Raw genomic sequence first — 27,104 nt, 5'->3', positions numbered from 1 at the left:
TTTATGTACTTTTTTTAAAAAAATTAAGCCACTGTGATTGCACATTGTGTTAGACCAAATATGTCTCAGTGATGGCTGGATAAAGTTATAGTATGCAAAGGTTCCACTTAAAATGTCCTCACTGTATCTATAAAATCAAGAATTTCTGGACTTGTAAGTCTCCAAAAACCTATGACTACATGGATCATGAAGTATTGGATCTTAATGGTGTAGTATCACAAAAATACCTTTTAACATTTGGTTTGAGAATGGTGCAAGGAATTTTACAAAGTATAGTATAGTTATGTATTCATGATACTTTGTAAAGGTCTTCTCACCCTTAAGTGTCTAAATGTGACAACTTGGACAATATATGAATTTCTTCTTTATTAGGTCAATATGTGCTCATATGTCAATGTTTGTTCTTGTCTTCCATAGTAAACTAAACCTATACAATGTACCCAGAATGTGATCTTGAAGGCCAGGTAGGGGGCTGAAGTCCAGGGGGGCGGTTGCTGCAGCTCCAGGAGAGGCCGGGATGCTGCGGCCCAGACAGGGGGAGAGAAGATCTTTGGAGGGGACACATATCCTTTTTTACTCCTTTTTTGAAGCCCCTCACTTAAATAGGAGACTTTAGACAGTGCTCCAAACAGTGCTGAGGAACTTAACAAAGATACCATTGTTGGGGGCTGGGGAATACACTACAACATTTTATTGTAGGGCACTCCATGTGTCATAAATAATAACTCCCTCATTTAAAAACAGTTTGATCCATTTAGAATGCACTATTTTACCTTTAAAAAAAAAGGCTTGGCTTTGTGAGCTTGGTGTAGTGTACATTTATAAGTAGGAGAAAGAGATCTTTATAATCCCATATGTTGGATAGTGGCTAATGATTTTGTGGATTAAGTGGAATTATTAAAGTAAATGTTAGACTATGAGTAGGATTTTGAAGTCATGAAATATGCAGTGATTTTGATCAAACAAATTTTCTGAACAGAGACTCTCCTGAATTGCTCAAAGCTCAGGATATCAAGCAGTTATAGGTTTTCTTATTCAACCTTCTTTTGTTTAAACAATTTTACATTGTGCATACTATTTCTACCTAATCATTCTGTAGCTGTACCAGATGTTTACATTCTCTGTGAATGCTGGACTTTTAATTCAGAGGATGTGCTAACCATTGTGGAATTCGATGATGATACAGCTTATGTAGTCTTAATGACATAATTATTTCATTGTTAGAGTTGTAAACTGCAGTTGAACAAAAGCAACACAAAGTTAAATTGCTCACATTATTCTTGGTAATATTATGGAAATTTACATTAGAAACAGCAATATAAAAGACAGAAATGTGAGATCAGAAAGCCAAAATTTTGTGAAAAGAACATAATTGCCATAACTGTGTAAACATCATGCCCAGGCAAGTATGAAAAAGTTCATAGTGATTATCCCCCTAGATAACTCCAGCAGGGCCACTAAAGTCATAAATGAACTTTGCCTGCCTAAGTTATACTCAGTTTTTCACAGAGGCAAAGTGATGTGACACTGGGTTGTCCTCAGAAGCACCAAAACCCTTTGTTAGTTAACCCCAGTTTCCAGTGCCCAGTGATAGCAAACAGTCACTTTGCACCACCTCCCCACGGAACAGAGTGGTTTACAAGCTCTCTCTCTTTTTTTGAGAAAGTGACTACCTTGCTGGATCAGAGGAATGCTGTAGACATTGTTTCAGTAAGGCTTTTGATAAGGTTCCACATACTATCCTTGTTGACAAATCAGTAAAATGTGGTTTGGATCCTGTTACCATTAGGTGGATCTGTAACGGGTTCCTCATTCTCTTGGAGAGGAGTGACAAATGAAGTTCTTCAAGGATCTGTCCTGGGACCTGTTTTCTTCAACATCTTTATAAATGATTTGGATGAAGGAATAAAGGAAATGCTTATTAAATTTGCAGATGATACTAAATTGGGAGGGGTTACAAATACAGTAGAAGACAGAAACAGGATACAGGATGACCTTGACAGACTGGAAAACTGGGCTAAAACCAATAAAATAAATTTTAACAGGGATAAATGTAAAGTTCTGCATTTAGGTAGGAAAAATCCAATGCATGGTTATAGGATGGGGGAGACTTGTCTTAGCAGTAGTATGTGCGAAAAGGAACTAGGGGTCTTAGTGGATCATACGCTGAACATGAGTCAACAGTGCGAAGTGGCGGCTAAAAAGGTGAATGCAATTTTGGGCTGTATCAACAGAAGTATAGTGTCCAGATCATGTGAAGTGATGGTATCACTTTGCTCTGGTAAGACCTCACCTGGAGTACTGTGTTCAGTTTTGGGCACCTCATTTTAAAAGGACATAGACAAGCTGGAACGGGTCCAGAGGGGGGTGACAAAGATGGTGAGGGATCTGGAGACCAAATTCTATGAAGAAAAGTTGAAGGAGCTGGGCGTGTTTAGCCTGGAGAGGAGAAGGCTGAGAGGTGATATGAATCATCATCTTCAATTACTTGAAGGGCTGTCATCTAGAGAATGATGTGGAATTGTTTTCTGTGGCCCCAGAAGGTAGGACCAGAACCAATGGGTTGAAATTAAATCAAAAGAGTTTCTGGCTCAACATTAGGAAGAACTTCCTGACTGTTAAAGCAGTTCATCAGTGGAACAGGCTTCCTCAGGAGGTGGTGGGCTCTCCTTCCTTGGAGGTTTTTAAACAGAGGCTAGATGGCCATCTGACAGCAATGAAGATCCTGTGAATGTAGGGGGATATATTTGTGAGTTTCCTGCATTGTGCAGGGGGTTGGATTAGATGACCCTGTTGCTCCTTTCCAATTCTATGATTCTATGAAGCTTTGTATCTCATATTTGTTAGCATCCTGTCATATCCTAAAGTGTAGCATGCATTGTAGCTGGATACCATTCTCCCTTTCACCTATAATCATCAGTTCTATATTTGGGAAATCATAAAGTGATTTCAGAATCTTCTCACTGATTTACCATGCATCACCCAGAGATGGTATAATTCATGAGACATAATTTCTGGTTCTTCACAAACCAAGTGTTGAATTCCAGTCTGAAAGCAAGAAAGAGTATCTAGTAGCTCCTTGTTACTATGTGTAATTTGCTGCAAGTGGGTGTAGTGATGGGGATTAGATAGCTTCATGGATGAAAGGTTGCTCAGTGGCTATTAGCCATGTTAAGGCAATCTCCACATCCAGAGGTAGAAAACTGGTTATCAGTGCTTGGCTGCAACATTGGGGGCTGCTGTCACACCAAGGATCTTCCACATTTCAGCCATTCCAGCATTTCCCCATTTGTTTCCATGTGAGATCATCTATTCCTGTACAGACCATGAACAGCCTATTCCTTCCACATCCTATTCCTTCCTTGAGCAGGTTTTATTTTAAACCTGTAAAAAGGGGGGAGGGTCCTCAGTTAGGATGCTACCTGCTCAAGCTGTTTAGCACAATTGCAGGGCTTTGGTGAAGTGCTAGTCAATTATTCCTTACATTGTTGATGACTACAAGGGGCCCAATCCTTACCAGCAATCACAGGAATTAGCATAATCAATTGCCCTCATCTCAAAGCTGCCTTTTAGGTGTGGGGGAGGAGAGTTGCATCCTGCAAATAGCTGGTTTTAAATGTGTTTTTTAAAAGTGTTACATTATTTCAATGCAGTGTTACTTATAGCTGTGGAGGTTTGTTCAAAGAAAATCAGAAGAGAATTGTTCACACCTCAGCCTGAGGTAGAAGGGATCATCCAGAAACCTCTGTAAATATACAGGAAACACAAATACTCCCAAACACACACAATTAAAACAAGTAAAATAGACTACAAAATAGAGTTAAAATACATACAAAATATAAGCATTGGTTAGGAAGGAGGGATTGTTGATGAAATGTCAAAAGAAACAAAAAGTCTTCACCTGCTAGTGGAAGGTGGCAACAGAAGGGGACAGATTAATCTCTCTGGGGAGGAAGTACCAAAAAGGCCCTCTCCGGGTTGCTGCCTGCCTAATCTAAGGAGGCAGGGGCATCCAAAGCATCATCTGAAGATGACCACAGTGGTCAAGCAAGTTCATAAGGGATTAGGTTGTTCTTTGAGTATGTTAATCCTAAACCATATAAGGCTTTGGAAGTCAATAACTTCATGCACATGCCTATCAGCAGCATGATCACAATGGAAAACCATCCTAGGATGGAAGAATCCAGGGATACCATGGCCTCTGTTTTTGTTGACCCTTTGGGGCAACTGTTGGATCACTCTGTGACCCAGGATGTTATACTAGATAGATCACTGAGGATTTCTTATGTTCCCCCTTGGCACATATATACAAAGTGTTCACAGCTTAGCAGAACAATTTCTAAGCATTTCACCCTTGCTGATTTAGATGACTGTACCACTGTGAGTTACTACTTGATTGTCACACCTGGCCATTCCTTTGGTTACTCATTACATGACACCTCTCTCTCCAATGTAGAGCAAAGACAAGCCTTCTCAGTGTCTGATTCTATTTCATCTTCCATCCCAGCCACATCATTGTTCCTGCCAAGAAACTACTTATGTATCTTTAGATAACCCTTAAATCTGATGTAATGATGCAGAATCTTCATCGTCATGGTTACTGTGTTACAGGCAGTGCTTTAAGTCTCTTATTTTGATGGGGAAATAGCTAAGAGACTTGGTAGAGCGAATCGGGAGCGGAGATCTTTGCTTTCAATAATATGGAGTTCAGTTTTTCAGCCAAGAATAGACCAAGCAATTGTATCTTTTATAGTGTTTACTTAGAGTATGTATCAAGAGAATTTATACACACATACATATGTTGTACAAGCAAACAAGAGTCTAAGAAAAATAGAGGTTATCGATAGAGAAATTCAAAGGTCATTGAAACAGGTAATATTCACCTGAGGAGATGTCCATCCAAAGGAAAAATACACGGAGAGGAACGCTAGCGACCAATGTAACACGCCCTATAGACCCAATTACAGGAGTAACGGGTGGTACAGACTGCAAATGGTGCCCTACAGAATGCAAACCGAGGTGGGGTTCTGACCCACACTTTATAGAGGTACGATGGATGGGGGTCGGTAGTTACCAAAGGGGCTTTGATGTTTCATAGATGGCTATCTTGGATCACTATGTTGGGAAACTTCGCACATTTTGCTAGGATGATAAGCTTGGAGGGACTGCATAATTTGTTACCGGGTTTTGTCTGACACTTGGAAAAGGGATCATAGGTAGGATCAATCAAGTTATGCACTTGATTGGATTTAGCAAGGTAGAGGTGATAGACTGGAGGAAGAGACATTTGGCAAGTTCCAGAAGATCAGAGTGAGAGTACTACTTACCCACAGTTCCCATGTCATTATGCATCCCGTTTGGGCAGGGACACTGGAGGGGGAAATGGGTGAGATTGTGCTGAGATACAGACTGCAGGCACCAACCAAACCAAGCTCTCTACTGGGTCCACTCCACTCCTTTAGATGGAGTGTTGTTTTGGCCTGTATTTGGTCAGATTCCATTTTGTTTACCAAGAATAGGAGACCCTCTCTCTTTATTTGCACTGGAGTATTCAGTTTATATCAGGCAGCGCCTCTCAGTAACAATCCCCCCTTTGCGGTCGTGCTTATGGACATGATGACCGCACATTTATTATGCCAGGTGGCGCTGCCGTTGGGGAACTGCACTTTTCAGAGAAGAGGCACAGACAATAGAGAATGAGACAGCAAAAGTATCAGGGACATGAGTGTCATCTAGAAAAATGGGGCACCAGCTCTCTAAGAGCTCGTTGTTGTTTTTCTTGAGACCAAATCCAACAATATCAAATTTAAATGGAGGACTGGGGACACTTTCTCTTCTGGATCTGTGCTGATGAGAGGGTATATTTGAATAGTAATGGCTAATCAAAATGGCTTGTGCATGAGTACAATGCGACAGGACGAGGCTATATACAAGAGATATGAGGGTGCTTACTAAATCAGTCCACCAGAAGCATCAAATTCACTCATGTAAAATGTGCATACAATATATATGAAGGCTAAATACATGGTGAGTCTGGCAGGCAGTCTGCCTTTGACCCAGGTTGCAAAACAACACTCATCTAACATAGTTTTCTATCTATACTCACGGTTCTCCATTCTTTACAGGCTTCTTCGTGCCGGTCGGCACTGCAACGTCTCCCTTTTTTTCTTTTTCATAATACATTTCCTTTGCACTGGGGTGAGAGGCTCAGTCCCCAGGATTTGGGTGGTTGCCCGGATGACTGATTGTTTTTTTTTCTTTAAAGAATATTAAGGCTTCATGGGGAACAAGCGCCCACAAATCCCTGGGCTCCAGAGTGGACAATCACGACCTGCGCAAAGGCACTTGGAGACATAAAATAAACTTGCATGTTAGCTCATTTTCAGATAAAACATATCCTTAGGAGAAACCTAGTTTTTAAGGCTGCAGAGCTTGTCAGTAAAGTTGGGCTGCATTCTTTTCCAAACAGCCCAGAGTCTTGCTCAGCAACAGTACACAGACATGGAAGAAAGCTCTGATAGGGCGACAGACCCCTAATATGCTAAACTGGACTAGAGCATGATGGGTTCATTTTTGGAAGGGCGCAAGAAATTTACTTCTAGCTTATTCAGTGACAGACACAATTCCTAAACCCAATATTACAAGGTTCTCTCGGTTCCCCCAACCTTCTTCTGATGCTGGTGCAACATACCCATATTTATTATGAACCAAAAGGGCTTTCACACTGTAAGGCTGGGTCTCGGCAATGCAAGCCTGCACTTTCAATTCTTCCCCCTCATCCTGCCAATCGGAGCCCACGTAGGTCTTGATTTGACAGGGGCTCCCGAATCCTAACCAGTAACAGGCCAGGGAAGGCCCGCTCCTCCCCCCTTTGTTCCCAGAGGACCCTAACATTAGGGGTCCCCTTCTTTCTGATTGTTAAAAGAAAGAAAAAGAAAAATGTGCCTGTGCAGTCCCTTTTTCTTGGCATCGTGAGGGGGTTGGAGGTTTCCTTGCATGGCCGAGCTTTCTGACCCTACTCCCACAATCCCTCAGCATTTTTCCTTATTTCTTCGGAGCATGCTCCATCTCTTACAGGGCTGTACTTATGTAAAACTGTTGTCTAGAAGCATTATGGGGGAATACATTCCAGACCCATTCTGGCAGTGATCCTTATTACCAGGTGCTGTCATAATACATATATATTGCATATGCGAGGGTGAGCTGTCGTATTATCAATTGGCAGCAACATTAACATATCATTATGAAAGTAGGTCCCTTCAAGGTAGGCCCTGAGTGTCAGCGATGTGTCAGTATCTGGGGCCATGGCCTCCAGTGAGTCTGTTCTGACCCAGGCTTGCCCGACAGGAAAGCAGGTGTGACTGTCAAACCGATGACCTTTTCTGTGTGTGGCCATGCATACAAGCAGTCTAAGTTTTCTGCATAGACCTCTTGAAGGTCAGAGATGATAGTCTCTATAATGTGGAGACACTACAATACAGAAACTGCACTGGGTCTACCACAATGACCCCAATTTTTGTCAAAGACAGTCTTCAGGTTGGGATTCCAATCACCCAATATAGTAAAGAAAAGAATTTAAGCATAAACAAAAGGAAAAGGGGGGAATGAAACTGGTGGGTATTTTTCTCCCACAGTATCATTTCCTCATTTGCAGCAGTTCCAGGGGTAGGGAGTATGAGAAGCTTTCAATGTGTTTGATTTGCTTACAAACCCAGCAGACTACTGCTATGAATGCTACCACTACCACAATCTGAAAAATTAAGATTACAACAATGGGGTGTAGCATAACACTAAGAATGCCCCCCAGCCATTGGGCTGCAACCAAGAAATACCTCCCACCAAGAATATTTTGCATGAGAAATGATGTCGGCAGAGATTTTCACTGTTCGGGCTCCATTATGCAAAACAGTAAGTGCAGCCTCTTCGCCCGCTTCTTTGGCCTCTTGCAATGCTTGACTCAAGAGGGGGTGAGTGAGCAGGCTGCGAATGAGTTCTAAACCCAGGCTGAGGGAGACGGGAGAAATAGACTGATACAATGCAGGGGACAAAGACATTTCCTGTTCTGTCTATACTAGGGTGGAAAAATTAAAGTCACAGCCATGTATGGTGGAAATATTGCAAAAACATTGATTGATCTTGGGGAGCATGAGCTGCACATAAAGAGAATTTATGATAGCATAATTACAACTCGTCCTCAGGCACATGCACGCTTGTCCCACATACACCAAAGCTGACTGGGACTCGTTCATAGAGTCATATTGGCATTGTCCTGAAACCTTTATTCCCGGGTTCAGGCAGGGGTGGTGCTCCTCAAATGCATCATCTTCACATATAAATCCTAAATTTTCCTTATGTCTACACCCTTGGACAGTCTTCCAGCCAGAAGGAGTATCTCTAGCCCATCTGTTACTATCCTGGGCGTAGAGTACTGTATCTGAGTTCATTTGGAGACCAAGAGGGACAACCGGATATGAAATAAGAATGTTGCTGGCATTCACAGTGGTAATTAGCAGAGTCAGCTGCTGCAGAGCCCTGTCAAAAACAGTTTTCTCTAAAGACCACCAACTTTCTAATTGCATTTCTCTCTGGGTCATGTGCGCCTTTAGGAGGTGTTGAATATCTTGGGGGATGTGACCGTCCATGGTTTGCCTAATCACACCCATGGCAGTCGCTGAGTCAAGGGCTTGCGCTTGGGTACAAGCGATTGCCCACGAGACATTTTCCTGGAGGGAGAGAAGATTGTCCGCTAAGAGGTGAAAGTCTCCTTCCATTATTTGCTCCCAAGTAATTAACATTGAACTAATAGCATGTTGTACGCCAGTCAAAGAATGCATAGATTGTGTGATAGGCTCTCCTAGCTTGGATGTGTCCACGGCTGATCGTGACAATTTATTAGACAGTACTTCCAGATTGGCTGAATATAGGACTGCCATACCTGCTCCAATGGATGCTACCCAGTCTGCAAAACCCCGTTTTGACTTCTTGGGTTTTGTTTTTAACTGTAACATATTCATCCATTTTTCTACACCCATCTCACCAGATGTAATAAAGGGAGCGCATTGCTTAAGACGGAGCAAGGTATCTAGTCCTTTTAGGTCAATTTTGACTTCTTTGGCTGACATTTGTGGCCTGATTAAGTCCATCTCCTGCCAATTACGTTTCAAAACATGTCATCCTATCACTGGATATTAGAGAGTTCTGAGGGATCCTACCTCATCTATTAATGGATTAAAGGTTAAGGTTGCCAGGTCACTTAGTGCCAATTAATAATTTCCTTCATTGGTAGGTATCAATAACAAGAGTGCCCAGCATAATAAACCTTAGATCTCTCGTTACATTACTGCATTCTGTGTTGTTTAAATTGACAATCCAATCAAGGGGTCCTTGCCTTGACATCGCTTTACTTTCCATAGCCCAATTTAGCGGGTTCCATTCTACAGAGGCAAATGAGTGCTTTTCCCCGTTTGGGTCTGTCAGTGTGATAGGAAATTCAGTAGTATGGGGGAGGAAATGGTCTGTTCCAATTGACCCAATGATTTTTAGCGGGTCGCCGATGTTCCAAACAGCAGCTGATACAATGGCTATCGAACAGGGTGCTATCTGTGTACTAGGGGATTCTTTGCTAGGAACTTTTGAGAGTCTGGGCCAGAGCCAGCAAACCATGGGGATTGCTAGCTCCGCTTTTAGGCTGGTGACAGTACTGTTCAATCTTCACAAACAACTTAAAAATACAGTTTATAATACTTTTGGAGGGACAGGCTTGCAGGGTCTTGGTTGTTCTTAGGTCTGTGTAGTCCTTAAAAACTACAAGCGTTTCTGGGCTCCAGGCTAAATAGCATGTCATGGCCTCTCCGGGATTCTGTTTTCCATCACATTTATATACATTAATGAACATTCCATGTCTAGTTACTGAGCACGGGGGACTCCCTGGAGATTCTAAGCGGCCATAACAGTCCCAAATGTGCAGCTGCGTCCCAAATTGCTCTGTTTGTGCTAGGGGTGCGCCTATCCCTACTGCAAGCAGCACAAAATAAAATATAATTACCATCATTTTTCAACGATCTGTTCAACCAGGGCACAACCTGCAAAAGGAATTATTATGTTTTTCCAGACTCGTTTTTCCCACAGCCTTATCTATGTAACAGCATCCTCCCCTCTTGTCTGGCTTGGGAGGGTGGGGACGTCTTCCAAAAGGGTAATGAAAGTATCAGCTAGGCAAACTTGGTGGGACTGCATTTGTGTGCTTAAAGAGACCTGTTTTACATTTATCTCAGACATGAATCTCCTTGTGGCTATAGGGGCAGCAGGAGTGGTTGCCTCTGGTGGCTTCCCTTTTCACTCCTTCAACTGGGAAATACTTGAGCCTTGGCTCTGCTCCTCTTCTAGGGATGGCTACTTGGTAGACGGCAGGGGTTACCCTCTGAGTGATTTTTACTGGCCCCTGCCATCTCACATCCAGAGAGCGCTCTTGTTGGAACAGTTTGCGATACATAACCAGTTTTCCCACTTCCCATTGTTGAGGATTTCGAACCCAACCCAATCTCTTATCCACCCTCTGTTGGGCAACTCCTAGCTGGTGAGCTACTTAGTGATGGACCTTGCTTAGCTCACCAATCAATGTGTGCGCCCATTGATCCGTGACCAAGGCAGGCTCTAGTTCAGAAGGGATTTGTGTGTTTATCCAGAATGCTTCTGGTAGTAACATTTTCCACCCTGTCATAACCATGTGTGGGGAAAAACCATGTACCGCCTTTGTTTCTCTAAGGGCCATGAGGATGATGGGCAACTTCTCGTCCCAGTCCTTCCCAGTGGATCGCACCATTTTTCTGAAAGCTTCCTTAAGGTGCAATTTATTCTCTCTATGGCTCCGGATGACTGCGGGTGTACAGCAATGTGAAATCTCTGTTTTATTCCCAGAGCCTTACACAGTTCTCTGGTAACTTCCCCAACAAAATGTGAGCCCAAATCTGAGTCAATTACACGTGTGATGCCGAATTTGCTAAAGACACTGGAGGGAGAAATGGGTGAGATTGCGCTGAGATATAGACTGCATGCGCCAACCAAACCAAGCTCTCTACTGGGTCCAATCCACCCATTTAGATGGAGTGTTGTCTTGGCCTGTATTTGGTCAGACTCCATTTTGTTTACCAAGAATAGGAGACCCTCTCTCTTTATTTGCACTGGGGTACTCCGTTTATATCAGGCAGCGCCTCTCAGTAACAACTGCATATAGCTAGGCCCAGAATTTCAACTAGGTGCTACCAATTGGTGCATCAAATGCTTGGTTGTAGCATATTTTGAGTGTAGTTTTCCCATTAGCTGAATTTTCTTAACTTTGATACATCATACCTCATATTGAAGTCCAGTGGCATCTTGAAGACCAACAGATTTTCCAGGATATAAGTTTTCAAGAGTCGGAGCTTTGACTCTCTTAAGTGTATACCTTAGAAATTTTGTTGGTTTTTAAAGCGCTACTGGACTCAAATCTGTTCTTCTGCTGCATGACTATCCACCTTGAGAGTATATCAGGTTTCCTTAGTCTGAGCATTCTTTCAGCCTATTCATATGACCTACCCAAACATTGTAATGTGGCAACTGGCCGTTTTTTCTTTCCCCATGCTAATTAATCCTTTTTCACTATCAGCATTTACCAACATTTTGAAGGACCCTTCTAATTTGTGAGTTAAAAGTCTCTTAGATAGTAGCTGTTTCATGGTTAAACTTATGCTTTATCTTCCACTGCAAATACAATACAAGCTTTTCAAACTCTAGACATAAAATAGACTGATCCATTGGGAGTGTTTTCAAAACACAACCTCAGCAGATTGAAATGATCTGGATACAAGACAGACTTCATACTTGAAAAGTGGACTCCTTCCGTAAGCCCGTGCAAATTAGAAATGGAAAGTTCATTGTGGCATATTTAACCAGTGCCCCTTTAATTAAAAACATGATTATGAACATAAATATTACTTTCTTTAGCACCAGTAATAAAAAAAAAACTATCAACAGTGAAAATTCATGGTATAGACCAAGGGTGGGGAACCTCCGTCCTTAGGGCCGTATGTGGCCCTCAAGGATTGCTTGGCCGAACCGAGCCATGTGGTAGCCTCTCTGGGGCCTGGCTGGCCAGCAAGGATTGTGGGGCCCAGCTGCACTGTGCAGCAGCCTCCCCAAGGCCAGGCAGGGATCACAGGGCCCAGATGTACTGTGCGGCAGCCTCCCTGGGGCCTGGCTGGTCAGACAGAATTGCTGCAGGACCTGGAAAAGTTACTGACACAGTTTAGTTTGCCCTTGATTATCCCAGATGGTGTAGCCTAATATGCAAATGAGTGTGTGACCTAATATGCTAATATTAGGGGATGTGGTCTAATATGATACTGAGTTCCTGCTGGGCTTTTTCTACAAAAAAGCCCTGGACCTAGGCATTTGCCTAGGGTGGCGGGCCGGAGGTGTGTGTGTGTGTGCCAGATTAGGCTCTCCCCACATGACTTCAAATAGAAAAACAATTATTTGCATTAATTTTGCTGGCCTGAATCATTCTCCCTTGGAGCACTGTTTTTTAAGTTGATAATTTTTTATGGCCCACAAATGATGTTGTAAATATCCTTATGGCCCTTGGCAGAGAAAAGGTTCCCCACCCCTGGTGTAGACAGAAACATGATGCAGCTTTTTCAATTTACCTAACCACATGCTCAGTCCCCTGCCATGATGTGGACTCATGCTCTCATCACATTGGATATTCTTCACTCCTCATCAGGATCCCCTCCCACTGCAGGCTGTTGCTGTGATAAGCTAGAAGAGCCCAGACATGTCCATGTCACAGACTTCATGACTGATAACAGCGTAGACAAAGATATCTAATGCATTTGCTTTGTTTTAACTTTCCTCGCCCATTTTTTACATATCTTCATAAGTGCCTTGGGAGGCTAGGCTCAGAGAAGAGTGCTCCCACTGAGCTTCATAGCTGAGTTGGAATTTGGACCCAGATCTCTTTAGCCTGCCACCAGCTAAACCCAGCCAAGATTTGATTTGTACAATAGCTAATTTATGTTACCTGATATCTGTGCTTCATGCCCTGATCTCGATGGTGCAGGCTAGCACGATTTGATTGATATCAGAAGCTAAGCAGGATCAGCCCTGGTTAGTACTTTGATGGAAGACAACCAAGGAAGTCCAGGGTTCTGACACAGATGCAGGACAAGGCAGACAACCTCCTTTATATATCTCCTGCCTTGAAAACTTTATGGGGTCACCATAAGTCAACAGTACTTTCCACCACCACTGCTTTGCTTTATATTTTTCAATATAAGATGTTACCTGCAGCACAATTAACTCTCTCTTACAGTTTAGCTAACTTTCCGCTTACCACTTTTTTAAAAAAAAGATCATCTTACCATTCTTATTACTACCATTTGTGTAAATTTGAACTAGTGGGCAATGACAAACCCTTTTCTTGAAAGAACAGTATACATTATACCTGATATCAAAAAGACACATGCTAATTGCTACAAATTTATATGTGTTTTGCCAATTGTCTAAAATTATCTAACACAGATTTTATTTTACCAAAACACTAGTGGTAATAATAGTCATTATATTGGCCATTTATGTATATTCTCATTAATATGAATTCTAAAGTAATACATATACATATATAATGTAAATTTACTGGGGTTGAAATTTGTAGATAAATGATCCATTTAAAAGAGTGATGTCCTACAAATCTGTTTGATGCCTTGGGTTTTAGCCTAGAAATCCCTCCTGCCCGCATGGGTCCCTTTCCAACTCAATGGCTACAAACATGAAGTCCCTTCAAAGAACACCAGTTAGCTTTTGAAGAGAGATGCTTGGAGTTGGTCTCCCAGACTTTTTCCCTTGACAAACAGTTCATCAATGTGATATTCAGCCTTTTTCAAAGGGTTCTATGTGTGCAGAGCTGGCTGTTCCTCACACATTCCTTTTGATAGGGACAGTGGTCTGTTCTGACCAAGACACTTGAAATAACTTACTTTTGTTTCTTTCAGCAGCAGCAACAGAAGAACCAGAGGTCATTCCAGACCCAGCCAAGCAAACAGACCGTGTTGTGAAAATAGCTGGAATAAGTGCTGGGATTCTAGTCTTTATTCTCCTCCTCCTCCTGGTCATATTGATTGTCAAAAAAAGGTAAGTGTTTTAGATTTGGCATTTAACTTTTTTTTCAATCTTGTCAAGTAATCTAAAATAATTTCACAGATCATGAGGCCTATGGCAAGTAAGTCATATTGTAGAATAGTATTGCCAACCTCGTGGTGGGGCCTAAAGTTCTCCTGTAAGTACAAGTGAACGCCAGACTTCAGAGATCAACTTCTCTGGAAAATTGGCAGCTTTGGAGGGCTGACCCTATAGCCTCACATTTCTGTTGCATTCCCCCACTCCAGCTCCATCCTCCCCAGGGTCCTTCTCCAAATCTCAACCCAGAGTTGACAACCGCTAATTGTACAGTGGGGAGACCAGTACAATACCATAAAAGCCTGATCATGTTTTTGAGTACAAGGCTGTGAAAACTATACAGGCATGGGCAATATATTTAATTGAAATAATATTAATTTACTATCCCATCTGTTTTGTAAGGCTTAAGACAATCTTTCTGTTTTAAACAGCCTTAATGAGCTGTAGCCATACAGTGTCTGGAAAAATGTGTTAATGGATTTTGTTGCCTTCATCTCCATCTTTGACAATATTAGAAAGTTGTATTCAAAATCACATTACATCACCATAAATGTTCCATAAGTATGGAAATCTAAAATGTTTCAACAATGTATTAACTGATACCTGAACAACAATCTTTTTTTTCTGAGACGTTTCCTCAAGCCTGACAAAAATCAATAGCACCATCTTCTGGAATAGTAGAGAATAATTTTAACCACATTGAACCATTTAAGTGTTGTTTAAATAACATTTAACTTATAAATTTCATTAAAAATCTGACATAAAAGTTCATAAATCTGCATTTTAAAACTGAGCATCAAACAAGTAATTAAAAAAAAACTTTCATGTTTCCTGCATCTTTTCCTGAATCTTTTCCTTTCACCCTTCAGTCCTGGTTGCTTTTAGGACTGTTTGGACGTATAAAGCTGCTTATACTGTGTCAGTCCTGCTAGCTGTATACTGTCTACTCAAATCAGCAGCAGTTCTCCAGGATCTTGGGGAGAGATCTTTTCAATTCCTGCCAGCCATGCTCCTTTAATTGGAAATGCCAGGAATTAAACTCGAGGCTCTGCACATGCATCCGAGTACATTCTCAACCACTGAGCTGTTGTCTTCAAAGTTTTGTGCATTGCAGAGTGGTTTTATTTAAAGAAATCTAGAAAATAAGGATATATTTGTAACTGTCTTTCGTTAAAACAAAATTATTTTTCTTTTCATTTTGCCAAGTTAGAAACACATTACTGTTGTGCCTGAAAGTCATATCTCTGTCTTAACAGTTTCCATTAGAACTCTTTTTTTTAATTTATTGCCTCTTTACAATTATCCCCTGGAGATATATAACTTGGAGAAGAAACGTCTGCATTAGAAATATTAGGTATGCTTACAGTGTTTTGTGGTAGTTAGATACATATGTGATTTTTCCCAACAGTGTTTTCACTTTTTTTTTCCTGTTTGTGTACCTCTGTGCTTAAGAATAAACATACATGCAATAGACTAATTCATATTGAAATGACCAGAAGTCCAACTGGATTAGAAATTTAAGCAAATTGAGGTGCAGAACAGGCTTCCCAGCTGGATCACCTTACATCTGAGCATAATAAATTATTTGTATTACAAGGATACTTCACTGGGAAAAGTCCTGTAGTATTTGTATTTTGCCATTTAGCATTTAGTTGTCTCCTGCTTTTTGATGCTTACTTGCTTTACCGTCATATATTGTAAGGGCTGTGTCTTCCATTACCATCTGTGTGCGTGGTAATGTGCCTATAACTATAGGACTACATTCAAAGTCCCTAGATTCTTCTTTTCCTTCCCCTTAACATGCACCCTCTGTCCTTTTATTCACCTTTAGAAACATGCATACTTTAGAAACAATGCATTAAGGGAATGGTTATTTACCTAACAAGTAGGGGAAGATGAAACATTAGCATGTGAACCAAAAGTATATTTTTTGCGGGCTGTTGTTATATAAAAGAAGGGCTCTGCTTACAAGGCTGCCCAGATCTTGCACCTGAGTGTACCAGAGAACTGTAGAATTTCAGCAGTTCTCCATTGAAAGTTTGTTAAGAGGAACCTCTAATGTTCAATATGGAACCTACTTGCCCATAACAAGAGGTTAATGGTGACAATAATTTCCTGTCTCCAGGTCCCCTTACCCCTTTTTTTGAATGTTCAAGCTTTTCATGGTCCAGGGCTACAGCTGCAGAATAAGAATACTGCAACAAAACTCTAGCATAACCTGGACTTGCTCCAGAACAGCAGTTCATATTGAACCTTAGTTGTATGATATTTTTAGAACTACATGCCACCTATCATCTAGTTTGTCACCTCATAAATGAGATTCATGTATCTGTTCTTTCTGTATGTCCTGAACATATTAAGCCATGCATATAGCATAGACAAAATGTCTATTGTACTATGTTAATTTATGTTAAAAGGCAACAGGTATATCTTACCTGTATATTGAATTTACTATGTTGTTCCCATCCTCTCCTGAAATTGTCTTGAAGGCAGTAAGAAAGAGCTCCATGTAAAACTTGCATCTCCAAATTCATTGAAGTGAATTCAGATTTAACTAATATTGAATCTATAGCGTTTCTTCCACTGATTTATTAACAAAGGCACATTTTCAGTTGCTTGATAAATTAGCCATATCAGTATGAACCCTTTTACACCAAAGCCTGAAACCACCAGTAGCTGTTGCAAAGGGTATCTTGTAATTTAGCCAAAATGTACAATATGTTAGACTTCTTTCCTATTCCATATTAAAAATTAATCCTGTTGAAATGTTAGTAATTGGTATTTTCCATTAGGATAGGTTAGTTGGTTATCTATTGTAATATATAATTTTTAATTCTTTTCACATATTTTATAATTCCACCAAACATGGACAATTTGGATAAAGTCGTTTAGGATATCCTTAGTAGTAAATAGGATATACTTTAATAATAATAATATGTGTACATAAGAGCCAAATGCACAACTATGAAATAATCAAATTAAAAATTATGTAGAACACGTTCATATGACACATGCTGCATTGCACTTGCATGTTTGCCTGTTGGTCTACCAGTTAAAAATTATTCAGATTCTCTTGTCAACAAGCAAAGAAAGCTGGAAGAGATCACAGTCAAACATGCAGGGAAGGAGGAGCCACCAACTCATTCGTTACCTATCTTTAGTTACTTGTTTCTTTTTCCAAACTTCCCCCCTTCCAGCTCTGTTCACAAGTTGCAGTAGACACATATGCAGTCTGCATGTACATTAATAAACCATAGATGACTGGGGAAGGCAGTGGCAAATCACCCTGTAGCAAAAAGTCTGCCAAGAAAACATTATGTGACGTCACCCCATGGGTCAGTAATGACTCGGTGCTTGCACAGGGTACTACTTTTACCTTTACTAAGAAATAGCCAAGTGAAATCAGGGACCAGTTCCTGAATTAATGTGTTTAAATTACCTAGTCAACTGCACGTGTAGTAGGATTACCAACTCCAGGTTGGGAAATTCCTGGAGGTTTGGAAGTGGAGCCAGGGCAGGGTATGGAGAGGGAAGGGCCCTCAATGGAATATAATGCCATACAGTCCACCCTCTAAAGCAGCCACTGAACTGAGCTTTGTTGTCTGGAGATTAGTTCTAATTCTGAGAGACAGTCAGACCCTATTTGAAACTTGGCAGCCCTAACGTCTGTTGAATTGTACATGTGTTTCACTGTAACTTGTGAACAGAGCTGTGATGGGCAAATAGCAGAGATAAATGCAGATGGAGAATGAGCTACTTAGCAGCCTTCTTCATTGATTGTTCTACTTCAATCCTTCATAGCGCCCCCCCCCTCCCCACAAGCATGAGAATCTGCAGCATTCCAGCCGGCAGGTCTAGGTTGCTCTCATATGATAATATATAGCCTGGCTCTCATCATGCATCAAAATTGGAACTTACCCACTGCCTAAAGCCAAATTCAGTTGGATAGAATTTATTTCAATGCAAGTCTGTGGCCATAATTGGGTTAAGGTTATAACAGTGCAATCCTAAGAACATTTTCCTGGGAGTAAGTCCCATTGAGCAGACTTTAGTAGAATTCTGAATACACCTGTTTAGGATTGCACTGTAAATCAGTCTCTCTGCCTGTGAATTGGGGAAATCTGATGCATTTTTTCCTACATGACGATTTTTTCTCTCATACTTCCCCAGCATGTAAACATAACAGGATTACATTGAAGACTGAAATTTTAATTTTAAATGCTTAGTATACTTCTAGGTGCTTTATAAATAATTATTGATTATCATTTTTATACATACATATTGATGACTCCATCATGTGGTATCCCTTTTGATACTCTCAAGTCTTGGTAACATTTTAGGAAGACCAGAAAATCATTTGCTAATTTTATGAGTTTAATTATTCATATGCATTGACACAGATTTCCAAATTTGATTGAGGGCGGGGGAGGGATTAGAGTTGTAATCAGCTTTGTATGGTTTACAAATAAGAGTGTCCTATGCTTTGCCTGATCATTTTGTACAAACTAGTTTGAAGTTGAAGTGGATGAAACTCTATTAGCTGTTATAGAGTTTTGCAAAGTAATTGAACTAGATAAGAAAAGGGATACTGCATCTCTTGAATAGCAAATGCTGCTTTTATTTTTTAACCATTATTGAAATATTTCCAAATGTACACCATTTCCTTCCATTTGTTTACTTTCTATATTTTTTAATGATAAGCATGCATATATCAGCATTTCCAGTTCTAAGATTTAAAACCAGAACATTAGGTTTGGATTCAGCAGCTACTGTATATGTGTAAACATAGGTGCCGCATATACACACATTTGCTGCAGATAGAACAGAGTACAAGATTTAATATGCATACAGGATGTTGCCTGTCACGCTTACACCTGTATAGCCACCCTAGTTGTTCAGCTCTACCATGACACACTTTTGAGTTTGTAGCTCAAAGCTTAAAAATTAAAAAAAAAAGATTGAGAGCACAAGACCTGTACACAGCTGTTCTTTATGTCATGACATTTAGGAAGTTCTCAGTCATTACATTTATGCTGAACTGCATGTTGAAAATACATAGCCCATTTAATTTCCATTTTTTTGCAACAAATGAAGTGTCAGCATGTCATTTTTCCTGTGATCTCCTTCTAATACCGAAATCATTTTTCTATGCTAGTGTATTTTTTTAATTGCATGGCGCCATAAGGCTAATCAATGCATGAGCAAGTTGTAATGCTAACCAAGAAAACATGAATTTTTAGGGTTTTTTTAAACGCACATTTCTCTGCTTTACTGAATGTGACAGAGTCACGCTTTTCATTCACCATTGCTTCTCTTTTTCCACTGTCTGTGATTTGCTTGCCAGGAGGAGCTACTATTCTTACTCCTACTATCTGTAAGTAGAAATGGGTGACTTACTACTTTACATGTTTTGAAGATGCAGTATCTCTTTTCAAAAAAAATAATTAAAACGTATTTTACTGAACACTTCCATATTTTTGATGGTTTTTAGGGAGCTTCATATTCTATTGTGGTTTTTGCTTTTATTTTTAAAGGGGTATTGTATTCTAATTGGATTTTTAAAAAAATATTTTTACGTATATTTGGGGGGTTATTATCACCCATTTTAATTTGTATTTTACAATCAAGTCTGGCTTTCCTTCTAAGAAGGCACTGACTATAGCACTTAACCCCATGTTAATAAACAAGAAATGAGCAGGCTCAGTCCTACCGTGCAGCAGGGTGGAGCACAGTGTTTCCCTCTAAGCTGAGTTAGTGGGAGCTAGGTCACATTTTTAGCCTGTGGCTCACACATTTTTGTCTTAGCTCAGGAAAAATGGCCTCAGAGCAAATTAATTATATAGTAGCTCACAACTTTAATGCCAGCAACTAACAAGATAGAATTCTTGCTCACAAAACTCCACAGCTTAGAGGAAGTATTGATTATGTACAAGGGAGCCTACACATCTTCCCAAGAATGAAGGGAGCGACTGGCTTAGTTTTATGTTTTGTTTTGTCTGGGTTTTGGTTTTTCTGTGCGTGTGTGATAAGACCAGACTTCACCTGCTTCTAGCAGAATCCCCCATGTTGAATAACATGGTGTGCCTGGGTTCCTATCTTAGATAAAATGGAAGCAAAACTGCTACTTACTTGTTGCAGCAACAGAGAAGGTGTGCCTATTCCTCCCTTCTTGGGAGCTCTGTATGCAGTGAGAGGCTTGGTCTCCTCCCTTGAATGTTTCAGAGGACATGATGTTTTAATTCTGTATGCTCTTGAGAAGGAAGGAAATGGCCTTTTTGACTTCCTGTTTCTGCAATGTACCATGTTTATCCCTCTATACCCAAAGGGAGACAATGGTGGCAGAGAGTTTTCTTGCCCTAAAATAAAAAAGTATGCGCTGGTCCCAGAAATTTCTTGAGCCTCACCCTTCCACAACAACTTTATTGGCCTCATATAGTCCTAATATGTCATGTTTCTAACTCCTGCTGTAGAACTTGAGCCATTCTCTATAAGTGAAAGTGTGACAGGGTTTATTGACTAGCAGAAGCTGAGACATCTCATTGCTTCTAGCAGCCTGCAGGGCAGGAGCAGTTGGAAGAAGATCCAGGTCCAGCCATACCAGCCACCTTTGCCAGCCCAGCACCATCATTTGGGCACTACCTGTTGGCTAGGAGCATGATGCTAGTGGAAAGTGTCAGATACAGGGAGGCTTTTTTTTTGTTTCAGGAACTCCTTTGCATATTAGGCCGCACATCCCTGATGTAGCCAATCCTCCTGGAGCTCACAGTAGGCCCTGTAAGAAGAGCCCTGTAAGCTCTTGGAGGATTGGCTACATAAGAGGGGTGTGGCCTAATATGCAAATGAGTTCCTGCTACAAAAAGGCCCTGGACACAGGGAAAATAGGGTTCTGCCTACTGTACTGCGGCCATATTAATGGGGGCTGCCATCCGCCTCTTTCTTCGGATTAAGCCTTCTTTTTTCTTGTTGGGAACAGCATTGGTTTGTGATTGGGAGAACATCCAGACAGATCCTTCAACTATCTGTAATTGTAGTGCCAGGCACTAGTTGGGATAGGAACCTGTCACTGGTTGGGATAGGAGAAGAAGTGTTTGAAGTGTTTGGGCTTCAAACATGAACAATTTGTATCAGTCATAAGAATACCCTAGTGTTGGCATGGGTACTGGTAAGCTACATAATCAAAACAGACTAAATACATGTATTGGCCTGGGTTAAGCAGAGTTTCACTTCAGCAGAACTGAATCAGTAATGATTGGTGGTAGAAAGTGCCATCAAGTCACAGCTGATTTATGGCAACCCCATAGGGCGTCAACGTGGCAGATGAGGTTCAATGTGGCCAAGTGCAAAGTAATGCACTTTGGGGCCAAGAATCCCAGCTACAAATACAAGTTGATGGGGTGTGAACTGGCAGAGAATGACCAAGAGAGAGATTTTGGGGTTGTGGTAGATAACTCACTGAAAATGTCAAGACAGTGTGCGATTGCAATAAAAAAGGCCAATGCCATGCTGGGAATTATTAGGAAGGGAATTGAAAACAAATCAGCCAGTATCATAATGCCCCTGTATAAATCGATGGTGCAGTCTCATTTGGAATACTGTGTGCAATTCTGGTCACCGCACCTCAAAAAGGATATTATAGCATTGGAAAAAGTGCAGAAAAGGGCAACTAGAATGATTAAAAGTTTGGAACACTTTCCCTATGAAGAAAGGTTAAAACGCTTGGGGCTCTTTAGCTTGGAGAAATGTCGACTGCAGGGTGACATGATAGAGGTTTACAAGATAATGCATTGGATGGAGAAAGTAGAGAAAGAAGTACTTTTCTCCCTTTCTCACAATACAAGACCTCGTGGGCATTCAATGAAGTTGCTGAGCAGTCAGGTTAGAATGGATAAAAGGAAGTACTTCTTCACCCAAAGGGTGATTAACATGTGGAATTCACTGCCACAGGAGGTGGTGGCGGCTACAAGCATAGACAGCTTCAAGAGGGAGTTAGATAGAAATATGGAGCAGATGTCCATCAGTGGCTATTAGCCACAGTGTGTATATGTGTGTGTGTGTGTGTATATATATAATTTTTTATATATAAAAATTATATAATATATAATTTTTTGGCTACTGTGTGACACAGAGTGTTGGATTGGGCCATTGGCCTGATCCAACATGGCTTCTCTTATGTTCTTATGTTCCTATAGGGTTTTTAAGGCAAAAGACAAAAAGAGGTGGTTTGCCATTGCCTGCATCTGGGTAGCAACCCTAGACTACTTTGGTGGTCTCTCATCCAGCGCTAACCAAGCAGGGCTTTCCCCCTCCCCCCCCCCCCAATGGGAACACAGCAAAACAGAGTTCCAGAACCTCCTCGTGGGAAACAGAATTCTCAGAAGATGTTTAAAAGTTCATGAGGGGCACCCATGTGTTTCTCCTTCATTTTCCTGTTGAGAGTTCTGGCACATATTTTTTTCAGAAAAAAAGCCCTATAACCAGGGCTGACCCTGCTTAGCTTCTGAAATCTGAGGAAATCAGGCTAGCCTGGGTCAGAGATTAGTAATGGTTATCTAAACAGCAAAATTTTCTTTTTTTACCTTTTCGTTTAGAAGTATCAACAAAGCTGTTGTAAACTGACTAAACTTATGATGAATTGCAGTTCCCTTGTTAAACAACGATTAGTGCAGCCAGAAGTAATTAAAGCAAGCAGTTTCATAAAATGTGTAGAACATCTCTCCCTCGTTCCCCTCTCCACCTCACCGAGTGTTTTCTTGAAGAGCCAGCTGCATAGGCTTATGCAGGTGAATCCTTTGCTGGATAATGATGACCATCGATACCTGTCATCTTCTGATACAAATTGCACACCTACCTAAAAAACAGATTGAATATGCTGAGTTGGAGCAACAAGGAACTGATGGTTGATGAACTAACAAAATTGAAATGGGAGAGAAAGAGGTACCATTACAATGAAAACAGATAAATTAAACTCCCACAAGGAAGTACCTATCTAACAATGTATTTGCTGTTGCACTTTTAGTTTTGTAGCTGTCCTTGCTCATTGAAGTAATGTGTGGGGGAGTGCTCCTAAAGTCTGCTTTCTATAGATTACAGCACCACAACAAGCCCTTTCCAAAGCAAGTAACTTTCACAGTTCCTTGCTACTGTGCAACTTTAATAACTTGTAGGTTTTAAGTGCCTTACCTAGAAACTTGGTTACAATCTACTCAGTCTGAATACCAGAACACCACTTAAAATTCCGGATGATTTTTATGAAGTATTGTAAAAGTGGGCTTAGTGAAATAAAGAGACAGGACTAGTTAGTTTATTATTCCTTGGTTCTTTCCTTTCTTCCCTGAGGTGTCTTTAAGACTGGAAGCACTATAAATGAGATATGTAGTGTATAGAAAATAGGTAAAATAATCTATCAGTAGGGGAAAAGAAGTCATCGGTGCTATAAATGCCTTGAACACTATGACAGGATTGAAGAGCAGTAATAAATTTGTATTTTAAGTTTCTGTCATTCCATTTTATTATACTCAAAAAGTTCTTGACAGCTAAAACTTTACATAAAGTGACTGATAATTGTTAGATAAAACATATACTAAAACGTGTGTAAACAGAGATTCATTTAGGGCAGGGGACCCAACATGGATGCCATGGTGCCCCAACATGGATGCTTCTGGATGTCATGGTGCCCACTGACACCTTTCCTGGTTCCAGGGGTGCTAGCCCTCCAGTGGAGATTGAGGGCCTCCCACACTCAGTGCTTATTAGTTATTTGCTTGTTTATTATTTGGACTTTTAGGCCACCCTTCCCTTCAAGCAGGACTCAGGGCAGCTTACATCAGAATAAAACGTAGTGGGCTAAGTTAAATTAAGTTAAATCAGCATTAAAACACAATTTAACAACAGATCCAAGATGGTGACTAATTTGAATTGAAATTGAAACTCCTCAGAGCCTCTAATGGGCTGGTGAGTGGGGAGACACAAGAGCATCAGACTGCTTGCTGTCCTATAGCTTTCCTCAACCAAAAGCCTGGTGAAACATCTCTGCCTTACAGGCCCTGTGGAAAGGTAGTAAATCCTTCAGGCCTAGATGTTCTCCAGCAAAGAGTTTCACCAGTACCTACGTGGTCATGTTCTGGACCAGCTGGAGCTTCCAGGTCAGCTCCAAAGGAAGATCCATGTAGAACAAGTTACAGTAGTCTATTCTAGAGGTGACCGTTGTGTGGGTTACCAAGGCTAGGAAAGAGTGGACAGGTAGGGGGCCAGAAGACAAGCCTGGCACAGTTGGAATAATGCCAGCCTGGCAACCTTCATAATCTGTGCCGCCATTTGGTAGATTGGTGTCCAGAGTCACACCCAGGCTCTTGATAGTTGCTGTCAGTGACAGGAGCACTCTGTCAAGGGTTGGGAGTTGGCAACCCAACTATTGCCCATCCTCACCCAGCCATAGAACCTCCATCTTATCTGGGTTTAGCTTCAACTGACTGCAAATCCTGGGCTAAATTCACAGAGATGGCATCAGGTCAGCTGCCTATCAACAGAAATAGCTAGGCATCATCAGTGTACTGATGGCACACTAGCCCGAAACTCTATACCAGCTGGCTGAGAGAGCACATGTAGATGTTAAACAACATTGGGGAAAGGAGTGCCCCCTGAGGAACCAAACATACCAGCAGGTGTCTTGGTGACACTCACTCTCTGTTCCCAACAATGGAGAAATGAGTTAAGCAATTGTAAGGCTGCTATATGGACTCCAGCACTGGTGAGGTGGTGAGTCAGAAGATCATAATCAACTGTGCTGAACACTACTATAAAATCAGGAAGTATCAGCAGCGCCCACCTACCTTGATCCAGTTGCCTATAGAGATCATCTGTGAGGTGACCAATGCCATTTCCTTCCCATGGCCAGGACAAAAGACAGATTGGAATGGATCTAACTCCAGTGTGTCATCCAGGAATTGCGAGAGCATTTTGGCCACTGCTATCTCAATTACCTTACTCAGAACTGAAAAGTTTGAAATTTGGCAGTAATTTTCTGTGTCTTTCCCCACCATCACTGCAGCACCATGCAGTTTGGAATCAGAACAAAATTAGTAAGGCACCTCTGGGGGCTGTAAAAGGGTTTCAAATTAAATTGTTTTTACTGATTTTTAACATGTCATGTGCATTGTTTATAAGACCTAATGTACATCGCCCAGAGCCTGGCACTACTTGGGATAGGAGAAGAAGTCTTTTTAAGAGTGGAACATCTAGCATCTCTTTCAGTCCTGCCAGAAAGATCCCTGAGCCCATGGATAGGTTGATGAGGGACATGGACCCAGGTGGTAGATGGAATCAGCTCAAGAGAGCTGGTTGAAGGTGTCAAAAACAGAATCCAAAGGTGGCCAAGGGGCCTCCAGATCTATCAAAGTTGGCTGGGAGGTCATGGTGAAGTAACAAGACTTTGTCTGTGAAAAAGCTTACAAATGCCACACAGCCTGTTGCCAAATTTCTAATTTTCAGGGTCCTCTTGGAGAGGGACATAATAGACCAAATTGTGCTAAACAACTGAGCCAGGCATGAGCTAACAGATGCAATGGAGTCCCCAAAGAACTCCTTCTTGGCGGTCTTCACTGCCATCTCATAGGATTTCATAAGCGACCTATAAGATGGGCTTGCAGCTTGGTCATGAACTCATTTCCAAACTCACTCCAGTTGTCTGAGTTCTTGTTTCATCCAGAGTTCCACAGTGTACATCATGCAGTGATTTCATCAATGGCTTCATATCAGTGAGAATTCTAGTCTTCTATCAGCTCAGGGCATTGGGTCCCACAGAGCAGTCTGGAACCCAGTTGATGAGCCCATTAGTCTCCACAGGCAAGCATCAATTTGCTTGCCACCTAGACAGGGTGGGAGTGGAAATACCCAGCCAGATCTGCAGGGTGCAGTGATCTGACCATGGCACCAACACCTTGGCTTTCAGATCTAACATGTGGCCTGCTTGGTGTGTAGGACCTGATACAATCTGAGTGAATCCCAGTGCTGCCATGGATGACACCAGGTCTGCTGCATGCTGTGAGGAGGGAACATCAGGATGGACATTGAAATCTCCAAAGATTAGGAGCCTTTGAAGTCTCCAAAGATTATGAGCCAGCCAGCCACCATCTCAAGCAGGCTCGAAAGGAGAAAGCAGCAGCAGGAGAATTTTTTAAAATGTTCTTTGGGCCAGTCTCTCTATGAATCGCTGGAAACTCAGTGGGTTTACCATAGCATGTCCAGCAATTCCTAAAGAGATTTGGCATCACCTCTGGGTTTCCCCAAAAGTGATGTCATGCTGGTGCCAATAGCCATCACTCCCCCTCCCCAGGTCTCTAGTGGTTGCCAGGTTCTACCTGGTGTCACCAGGTGTTTGTAGAGAGTAGGTGGGACCATAAGGTGCTGTTGCCCAGAAGGGGTGCTATTGCCTGCAGCAGCCATTTTGTGGTTACACCTACCACCCTATGTCAGAATTCTAAAGATGCCCATAGGGTTAGAAAGGTTGGAACCCCCAATTTATGATTTACAAATCCTTGAATCCTGAAAGGTACCACCACAGATTTTATTTCGTGTCATATATCTAAACACATAGCAAGAGGGTGGGTATGGCTTATAAGAATCTGGAACAAGTGTTAACTCCTCCCTCTGTCCCCACATTTAAGACATCACTGTCAAATTTGCAATATCACTCTACAAACTAGGTGTGTCCTTAGGGTGAGTTGTTCTTGAGTGTACATATTTTCTCAGTTTCTCAAATGATTATGTTCTTTTCCTAAGAGTAAAAAAACACCTTTGCTCTCTTCCTTTAGTCAGTCCCTTTAGCCTATGCTGCTAATTACAAGCAATAGTTGTGCGATCAATACTAGTTGTCACTACAGCTGGTATATTGTATT

General features: G+C 41.3%; 1 protein-coding gene across 3 annotated transcripts in view; it reads left to right on the top strand.

The window, feature by feature from the left end:
* The window catches only part of PTPRK (protein tyrosine phosphatase receptor type K), a 755,588-nt gene that overhangs the window by 655,167 nt on the left and 73,317 nt on the right, over nucleotides 1–27,104 (top strand). For 2 of the 3 annotated variants that reach the window (XM_060239139.1, XM_060239131.1), the window contains exon 14: nucleotides 14,028–14,166. In XM_060239139.1, coding sequence (XP_060095122.1) covers nucleotides 14,028–14,166 — 139 coding nt within the window. Of the gene's footprint in view, nucleotides 1–14,027; nucleotides 14,167–19,555; nucleotides 19,586–27,104 lie in introns of all 3 variants that reach the window. The other variant, XM_060239123.1, reaches the window with a different exon arrangement.

This window comes from Heteronotia binoei, chromosome 1, assembly GCF_032191835.1.
Source record: "Heteronotia binoei isolate CCM8104 ecotype False Entrance Well chromosome 1, APGP_CSIRO_Hbin_v1, whole genome shotgun sequence".
In the NCBI taxonomy this organism is placed as follows: Eukaryota; Metazoa; Chordata; class Lepidosauria; order Squamata; family Gekkonidae; genus Heteronotia; species Heteronotia binoei.
The sequence above is the reverse complement of the archived record's forward strand: the minus strand, read 5'-3'. Positions and strand labels throughout refer to the sequence as shown.